Here is a 9962-nt window from a genome sequence, read left to right on the forward strand (position 1 = left end):
ACACTGGAAAAATACTGTCTTTACCCATGCTTAAATATACAACTTTGTTACACCTGTAGATCTTGTTTTTTATTTTTTCTGATTAAAGCCATACATAACCAAACCGTGCCCATAAGCTTCTGTTCAATGGTTGTTGGAATATAATTACCAATTTTTATTCTTGATAACATGACCATTCTTCGATCTTAAGAGAGAAAATGATCACCAGTTAATAAATAAATTAAATCACACAACCTCTCAATATAAAAATGTTCCGAACATTTATGTTTCGCATATTATTTCTCAAGACACATAACTTTACTATTGAGAAGTGATAATAAAGAATTTATAACTTCCTTCGACTGAAAAGAACAACAATTTTTTTGTATTTATCTTTTCAAAAATATACATATTGCTCATTAACATTGAAATATTGAGTAAAAACGTCACATCTGTGTACTTTTTCAAGTCTTCACTCAATTAGCTCATGATTAATTGTCTTGAGTTAACTTTTTACTTAGCGCAGAGGCTATTGTCGAATATATAAATTAATTTAATTATTAAACATTATGAAATAAAGAAATGTTGTTGCTCTTTCTAACTTTCTTTATTTCTTACAAAGTGTAATTTGATATGATTGGGATATTATAGAAAATATATTATTCACACTTTAGATGGTGAAACAAGTTTGAAACAGATAATAAAGATAGTAGTTAATGGAGTAGCCACGGTATTGTGAAATAACTAAAATAAATGGGTTTATTTTTATAACACGGAAACTATTTATTTGTAAATAGGAATATATACTTTTGTATTTATTGAGAAATATGATACAAATTTCGAACTGGTGTGTAGATGTTGAGTTGCCTACATGAGATCTCGGCTACATTTTAATTGCAAAAATTTAAACAACTTCAACATATTTAGACATTAATTGAATATATAATAATGATGATGACTCATGTATATGTATAATAAAGTAATAAAAAATGAATAGGAACATACTTCCAAAAGAAGTAAACGGCAGCTGCAATAGTTCATAGCATAACCTACATCTTTAACAACGTATCCTTAATGATAATAACAGTTCACTTCATTAAGAGAGGATGTTGTTCTGTCTGAGGCTATGATGATACAAAAACAAAAAGATTGAAGCAAATATGATACAAAAAAAATAAAATAATAACATTAAAAAATAATAAACGTATTCTGAATGTAATCTTCACTTGTGTTTGAGATCTTTTTCATTGGATGATGAAGAATAAGTTCATAATATACTCATGAGAACAGCCACAAATGAAGCAGGACGATTTTCGTATCGCAGAAACTTTTGATAGGCCATATCCAAACCCCCCTTCCATACCATATAATCACAACGAGCTTGCCATACTAGCTCATAGGCCTCACTTAGGCTTTTATCCTTTTCTAATTCCTGCAACCTGCCCACAATAGTGTCTCTCAATACCCGATTTGCTAAAATTATCGGAGTAGGGGCATCTTCGAAAAAGAATGTTGAGCCAATTTGATTTAAAAGTTCTCGTCGTTCCTTATGTATTTCTACTACTCGCCATTTGATTGCAGTTACGTTTTTGAGCTCGTTTTCTTTAGAGCGTAGTACATTGCACACAATGACAAAGTCAAAAACAGGCTCTAATTCCGGAGTATTTTCCTTAAGGTAGGAACGAAATTTCTTGGCCCATGGAGAAATTTCCGTGTCCTCAGGGTTACGGATTTCCACAAGCAGGGCATTAAGGTCCCTCGGAGCGTTACGACCTTTGGCGTTTGGTGAACAACTCTAAAGAGGTCATAAAGATAATAATTATTTAAGGCTCGAATGACGGGGAAATACAATTTACTTACTTTATTATCACTGCAGAGATTCCCCATTTTAAGACAATAACAATTCAATGAAGTGCTTCCCCTTTTTCACAGCGTCGTTTTCAGTGTAAGGTAAAACACGTATGACTTTTGACGAGAATTTTGAGTAATTTTGGACGATTATTTATGTTGAGAAACAGTAAAATAGATGTTTTAAAAAACACATGGAGCTATTGAATGTATCTATGTTGTCAGAATTCTCCAACAAGTGTCCCTTTATACACTCTTTTTCTTTATTCAACAGGCGCCTGGGCTGCTCTATGAAGAATCTTTATTCACATATAGTAAGTGGATCTTCACGTCGCCAAAGAGGGCCAAGATGTTTATATTCCCTTCTATTTTTTCTCTTCTTCTTTTTATTTATACCTCTCTGATTAAAAGCCCGGGATTTTTAAAAAAAAATCGGTGAAAATCCGTCAAAAAACGACGAAAAACGGTCAATTTAAAGGGCAAACTCAACTCAAATCTCAGTTAGAAAGCAGGGAACTTATCTCTAGTATCTTTAGACCTAGAGAGATGCCATTGAAATGATATTTTCTCACTAAACACTGAAGATACAGGTAATAATTTTTTTTAGTTAATTCAACATCACCACTTATGAGAAAATTGAGTCTATTTATAAACGAAATATCGACTTCCATGTATAGTACTTATATGTTGCGTTGCTGTCTACAAAGAAATATATATTGATCATGTCGAAGTATCACTTTTTATACTATAGTCAATTGCAGTTCGAGGAAGAATATAGTTGGCATTTTTCATTCCTGCGTTTTTATTGGATGACGACTCTCCGGCGAAAATTGTTAGTTGAATCAAATCACTCTTGTGTAAATAGCTTTTAAAAAATGTGAAAAAAATCCCATCTCCTAATATCTGTGGACATGGAGGCACGATATGAGCACTAAGTACATAATATATAAATATGAAATTTTTTTCAGTGAAACAATATTACTTCGCCACACTCACATATGGAACTGATTGTCAAACACATCCTCCTTCCTTCTTCCCCGCCTTGATGTGTGAAATTAATCAATTCCTCACGAGTTAAGAGTAGTGTTAGATGTTGCTGGTGTAGTATAGTACATATATAATATGTTAAATGTTTCTAAAAAAAGAGACATGACCTCCCCTCTTCATTTTTAAGTAAGTAGTAGAAGCTAGTTAAATAAATAGTACATCGTTTGTAGAATATTTCATAGTTGAGTGTCCGTTTGCATAGGTGAACTAGATATGTACGTCGTGAAAGCAGGAGGGAGGAGGCAGTCTATAATAATAAAAAAATGACCATGAAGGTAAAAATATGTATTATGATAAAAAATGATGCGATTTTGTGTTGGATTCGAGTATTACTCAAACTCGAAAAAAAAAAAAAAAATTACCTGACTAAGGTTGGAGTAGTTTCTTGAAAAATAATCAAACTCCTCAAAGCAATATTATTTGAAAACAGCACTAAGCTCGATTGATCAAAAACTAAAAATATTCGAGTATAAATTAGTTTGAAAAATCGAAGCTATATCGATTTTGAAGAAATCAAATTGGCTGTGATGTGACTGAGATATTAATAACTGACATGCCAACTAGGCATGAACTGATATATGGGATAAAAACTGGAAAAAATGAAATACATTGGAGAAAATATCCAAACACTGCATCGAAAAGTATCGTGGAAAAGATTGTTTGATATTTTTATGATGCCATAAGAAAGATTTTAATAAAAAAAAATTACTATTTAATTTTTTTAGCAAAGGAATGCTTTGTTTTAGTACAGAGTACTAAAACTTAGCCATATGAATGATGCATTTTTTTTACTTATATAGTTACTTCCTAAAAAGCATGGATCACAAAGTTTGTGCCTCCCTGGTCATTACATTTAGTAAAAAATCCAAGATAAGATGTATTCATCCCCAAGGCTTGTTAAATATGTCTTCCATTAAAATTGCTCTCTCTCTCTCTTTTTAAACGGTCATCTTGCTTACATAAACGGGATTAAATTGATGATTGATTTATTACTTAAATATTAACTGATATATAGCATATTCTAATGGCTGAATATTTATATATATCTCTTCATCTAGAAATAATATCTCGTCACTGAAAAGCAAGTAATAAATATTACATTTTGATTATTTTAAAAGTATGATATCCTTAGAATATTAATCTGTTGGCCAACAAAACAAACCAATTGTGTCAAAACACACCAAATGCTGTGAGGGATACATTTGTAAAATATCGTATCCCTCTAATCGTGTGGCCACCCACATTATTTTAATTGATGCTTGGTTCTGATATTATAGATCATACAACTTCATACAATGATGTTTAAAAATTACATTATTTGGTTAATAATTGACTTCTGCTTCATTGAAGATGTCAAACTTAAATTACATCAATTCTCTGATGTCTTTACTCGAACTCGAGTTAACTCAATCATCAAAAATTCAATTCTATATTTGTAACTCAAATCCAACACTAATGCTATTTGCCATGAAGCACTTACGTGAATTCTTCAATTTTCTTCTTCGAGTAAGGCATATATTTCCAAAAGCTCTGTGTTAACTTTCAGCCTGAGGGAAGTATAAAGTCTGAATCTTCTTTTGTTAGAATTCTTTGTTCCTAATTAATTAATAGGATTACGCACACACACACACACACGCACAGAAAGGAGGAAGGAATGGAGTGTTGTTGTCGTAGTGACGAAAGAAGAAGATATCTACGTAAGCAGCTTCCACTTTTGAATGATAGTGCTAAGTAGTCTCAGGGTATGAAGTAATAGTTCTAATATCAGAGAGTATCCCTCTTTCTATTTATTACTGCTCTACTCCTGTTTAGTAGGTTGTATGTGTATTACAATTTTTGGAAAAGAGGGGGAAATAAACATCAATATCATATTTCATATTGAGAAACTGAGCCCGAGGTAGGGCGCCAAAACTTTTTATTATTATTATTTTTTCACAAGAAAAAGGCTTTCTAATCATAACACGCATTACATAAGTAAAGAGTGTTTCCCTCAATCAGCAACGGTATTTGAGCATGGATATCACGGTGTTACTATTTTTTCCTCCTAAGGGATCATGTACAATGTATCTAGGCAATTTTTCCCCATTTTTTGACCCCCTCTCTCATGTTTGCATTTGGGAGACAATATGAACATAGTTTATTAATTATTATAGCTGTTGTTCTCAATTTCAAGCACTGCGTACTTTGTTCATAATATCTAATTAGTTTTATGGATAGGATTGTAAATCATAAGCATTTTTTAGCGTGCGAGTTTTTGTTGTGTTTTGTAGATTAAGTCTTATTTTTATTTTATTTTATAAAGCTGCTATAATAATTCTTTCATTCTTGAGGAAGGAACATCAAAGTTTATTAGTCTAGCAGAGAGTAACGCTAAGGAGCTCCTGCAGATTATTTTTTTAAATTTACAAAACATTCACGCATTGCATAATGATGGAATTAAATAATTTTTCATTATAATTTCATATTTGAACAAATGAAATGATTAAAATAGATTGATCACCTATACATAATATAGTGTCTATAAATATTTCTCTAAACAGCCTTTATTCTTGTGAGAAATCTAATTTTTACTTCCCCCTCTTACCCCACAGCTAGTACGCGCCTGTCCCATTCTAAATTCATGTATGAAGAACGTACATCTCTTCCCCTTGGGGAGTTATAAAAATAAGTTCCTGTTGCACTCAGAGAAGAACTAAGGATTGGAAATTGATTGGATCCTGAAACATCATGACATCTTTGTTGCTTTCATCTAAAACATTTTAAATTTTCAGGGTTACCATTTTGATTTTCGATTTTTTTTTCTACAGAACGAAAATGCTTACGACAAACAGCCCTAGTTATTAACAGTAATTAGTTGAATTAGCTGTTGCTAAGCTGTTGAACGTCAATTCCTAAAAGTAGGGACGTCCGCAGGAGGGTGGGCTGGCGTGGATGTAGCCCTCTCCAAATTAAGGAATTTTTGCTTTTTACAAGAAAATTTAATATTTGAAATTTTATACCAGAAAATGTAATATTTGAATTTTTGATCAGAAGATTTAATATTTGAAAACTAATTTTAGAATTTTTTTGTGAATGGCTGTGAATTTTTGAACTTTTTTTCCAAAAAATTTAATATTACAATTTTTCGTTCCAAAATAAGTAAATTTATTAACTTTTTTCAAAAAAAAAATTAATTATTGAAATTTAATTAAATATTTTTTTTTCAAAAATTTAATTTTTCCTAAATAGTTGTGGTTTTTTACATTTTTTTTCAAAAAATTCTAAAATATGAAATTTAATTATAAATTTTTTTTTTTAAAAAGTAAAATTTTGCAATATTTTTTCCAAAAAGTTTTCTCAAATTAAAAAAAACAATGCCCCCTTCCCATAACAAAACAGTGAACAGTGATAATCCCATGCCTTGGAAGAATCGGCTATCTGCTTCCAACTAATTTTGGGCCTTTTGTTATGTTTCTTTTTGGAAGAAAGGTTACGAGACACAATAAAAGACTTGATATAAGAAATTGATTAAATATCAAGAGTGAGTGTGTAGATGATGACTTTGATCCCGTTTAAAAGGGGAATAAATATAAAAATACTCCCGTATGTTAAAATGTTGTTATATGAAGTGATCACTCTGTAGAAATATGAAAAATGCTACCGAAGGAAACTCACAAGTATTATTATTTTTTATTATTACTTTTTGCTTCTTTCTCTCACTTTTTCCATATATATATATATATATCAACATTATATGAAAAATGCCATCACAGGAGAAAGTTAAAACTCTATTTACGTTTTTCTTATTTTATGTACAATCCAGGAAGGACCCATTTCTCTTATACAAGGAAATGCTATTTCAGTCCCCTCGTCATAATTATAATATAATAGCCAAAAAAAAAAAAAAAAAAAAAAGAGCAAGAACTTACTCAGGGGATATCCTAGGCATATGGTACATAGGCAGTGTTTGGAATTTATACCTGGGCAGTGCAAGACATGTGGAGAGGAACTTGACTCGCTTTTTTATTGTGACCTGAATCGGACATGATTTTAGCTCCGGATGTTGACCCCGTCATTTCTAATTACGCGGCCTTCATCGTCAAGAGCTGTCAATCTGTTTACCAGCGTCCGGAAGGTGTTATTGCTTGTGAAGGACACCATATTGAATACAAAATATATCTAAATATAGTATTTAAAAATAACACATAATTGTATTCAGTTGTCTTCTATTGATCCCATAAAAATCACGTTTTTGTAATTTAATCAGGTGACTGCAAGTTTTGGGTCCTCACTCTGTACAGTGTAGACGTACTTGACATGTGAGTTGTGACTAGCATAATGCCTTTGAGCTAAAAAGAAAAAAGATTATTGGTAAAAAAAAGAAGGTGTTTTTCGTCAAAATATTGTGTTTCCTAAAAAAGTACATAATACTTCAGACTTACTTATGACTTTAAGGATATGGATTTGTCACTTGTACATGGTCACTTGGTCCTATGTCTGCAAGGGGGGGGGGTTTGAAATGGGTAATAGAAGGGGCCAAATTATTATTATTATTAATTACAAACTAGGTATATGGTTATGTCCTTTGCACCTATTGTTGTCAAGTTACCAATATTTTTGTACATAAATATGTATATGTATTTGAATACGTTTCCACCTAAAATAGTATAAATTACATTAACTTATTCTATAAAATTGGGAGAGATAGATTCATTTTTTGGCTGGCTCAAGAATTTGTGGTGTGGTGTTATATGTTTTTATGACGTAATGCCACTGAATGTTTGATTTCAATACCAAATGGTATTTCTGTTTTAAATAAGTCCATGCCTCCGTGTTCGTCGCATTCGGCTGTGTGTGACACCTCCCATTGGATTATTTGCATCTGTCTATAGTTGTTGTCGTTCGAAAAATTTATTTTTGTAATGTAGAAAAAAATGGAATTGTATTTTCTAAAAATGGGCATTTTAGGAGCCTCCAAAACTCCAGGACGCCCTTGAGTACCATGGTACCACTTTAGTACGGATATACAAAACAACACTGCAAGTATATGGATATTTAAATCACCTATAAGCTTCAATCACCATTTTACATATGGCAATACTACAACATGCGACCTACATTCATCAATATCATTAACTACCGGGACCTCCTTAGGGCATTGCTCGGAGTTATTAGCCGTCTATGAACTTTCTTCAAAATATAGATATGAACTTTCCTTGTCTTCTCTTTTTTCATACGACACCCTGAGCTTTAACTACACAGCCTTGTTACTACATTGTTATCTATAAGATCATTAGAGGTGTATAAAAAATGCCTTAGAAAGTGGGAGAGACTTTTTGTTGTAGCAACATAAACATGATTTATTATTTTCTAAAGCTGTTATCGTTATTATGTTATTTGTGAGAAGGAAGGATTTAAATATAAATTATTAGCTTGTGTGTGCCATCATAAAAAAACAGGGGTGTCTGCAAAGGGGGGTGGGTGGGCTGGAGTAGCTGTAGCCCCAAACTAAATTACGGAATTTTTGCCTTTAGCTAGAATTTTATTCCTCGTTCGGGAAAAATTATGCGGCAGAGCAAATAATTTAATATTTTTTCACATAAATTTATTATTTTGTAAATGAATATGGATTTTTAATTATTTTCTACAAAATTTGAAATTTATTTTTGTGTAAATAGCAGTGCATTTAAAAAAAAAAGTTTATTTTGAATAGCTATGGAATTTTGCAATTTTGTTTCAGAAAAACATTTAATTTTCTGTGAATAGTTTTGGTTTTGGATATTTAAAAAAAAAAATCCAAAAACAAAGTTTTGGAAAAAAAAGAAGAAGTCCAGCCGACGCCCCAAAGCATGGAGAGTATAAATGATGGTTTGCTTAGGAGTTATAAGTGGAAGCCTTTGCCGGACTTGGAGTAGAATTGAAGATCGACATCGGAGTAAATTGAAAATTAACATTGAAGTAATTTCTGTCTATATCATTACCATATAAGGAGTTGAACTTCTGGTATTTTCCTTTCTCTCAAGGCTCCTTGTAGCTGATCTAATAAAACGTCATGACGTCATGCTGAGGTCTACCCAAATATTCGTCAAATTGTTCGGATCACCAAATTTATTTTCGGTTTATTTTATTTTTACATACTTGCAGGGCATATTTCATACACCTCTCTAGATCAGGCTGCTCTTATATATTACACGTACACTCAAAAAGAAGTCCCGACAGACGGACTAACTTTGCTTTATTTATATAGCTTAGTATAAGATTGAAGTATATAGTCCAATTTATTATTCCATGAGAGTATTTAATCATAGACACTTCCGTTCTTCAAATTTAGTACCGCCTTTTTTTCTTGTTGCAAACCTCCCCTATGCATATATTCCCCCCTCTCCATTTCGTAACTATCACAATCTTACTCCATGCAAAAGCAACAACAAACTCGCTCTGTCATTTCATATAAATTATTCATTAAACACTCAGATTATTATTTCATGCGCTATTTCATTGTGTATTCATTTTTTTCACACGATATTTACATTATTTTTTATTTGTGTTGTTTTTCATGAAGGGGAAATTTGATTTTTTGTTATGAGAGGGTGTTGAAGGTGTGTGTATTTTTTGTAAAAAAAAAAAAATCTTAGCCGAAGGAAGAAAAACCAAATTACGACAGATTTTTGAAGTATATAAATTCTTTTTTTTTCAAATGTAATTATTTCCGTTTTAGTTATGGGGATTAGAGACAAAATCAATTTGGGATGGAAGGGTGTATGTAGTCTATATTTTTGAATATGTGGGATTAACATTTTTATGAATATCATTCCCAATTAAGTATATAAGTATCAAATATAGGCTCTGAGCCAGTGGTTCCCAACCTTTTTGGTGCGGTGACCCCAAGGAAGCAAAATAATTTGGGTTGATCCTTCTTCACTACATTTCTAGAGCTAACTTCTAATAGGCTATATATAAAATTTGACTTCTAAATATCTGAAAAATTATAAGCACAAAGTCTATTATTTTCAAAATTTTGTTGCAAATGACAAATTGTGGTTTTTAATTCCAGCTTCAACTATGAAAGTAAATCCTTACTTTAAAAATTCCTCACAATAATTTCTTTT

At 31.5% G+C, this 9962-nt stretch overlaps 1 protein-coding gene across 1 annotated transcript; it reads right to left on the minus strand.

Annotated features, from left to right (window-relative positions):
• Positions 1–737: 737 nt before the first annotated feature.
• Positions 738–4691, minus strand: LOC121113669 (uncharacterized). Its single transcript, XM_040707510.2, has 4 exons — positions 4355–4691; positions 2824–3121; positions 1840–2758; positions 738–1774 (listed from the first exon to the last, which is right to left on the minus strand). Exons 3-4 carry the CDS (start codon positions 1864–1866, stop codon positions 1247–1249), a joined length of 555 nt encoding a protein of 184 aa, XP_040563444.1. The 5' UTR covers positions 1867–2758; positions 2824–3121; positions 4355–4691; the 3' UTR covers positions 738–1246.
• Positions 4692–9962: the final 5271 nt, after the last annotated feature.

This window comes from Lepeophtheirus salmonis, chromosome 2 (genome assembly GCF_016086655.4).
Source record: "Lepeophtheirus salmonis chromosome 2, UVic_Lsal_1.4, whole genome shotgun sequence".
Classification (NCBI taxonomy): Eukaryota; Metazoa; Arthropoda; class Copepoda; order Siphonostomatoida; family Caligidae; genus Lepeophtheirus; species Lepeophtheirus salmonis.

Bases quoted from the DNA above. Each gene is read 5' to 3' on its own strand.
- LOC121113669 (XM_040707510.2), bottom strand. From the start codon at position 1,866: ATGGGGAATCTCTGCAGTGATAATAAA. The intron at 1,775-1,839 runs GTAAGTAAATTG...TGACCTCTTTAG, and splicing joins ATCTCTGCAGTGATAATAAA to AGTTGTTCACCAAACGCCAA.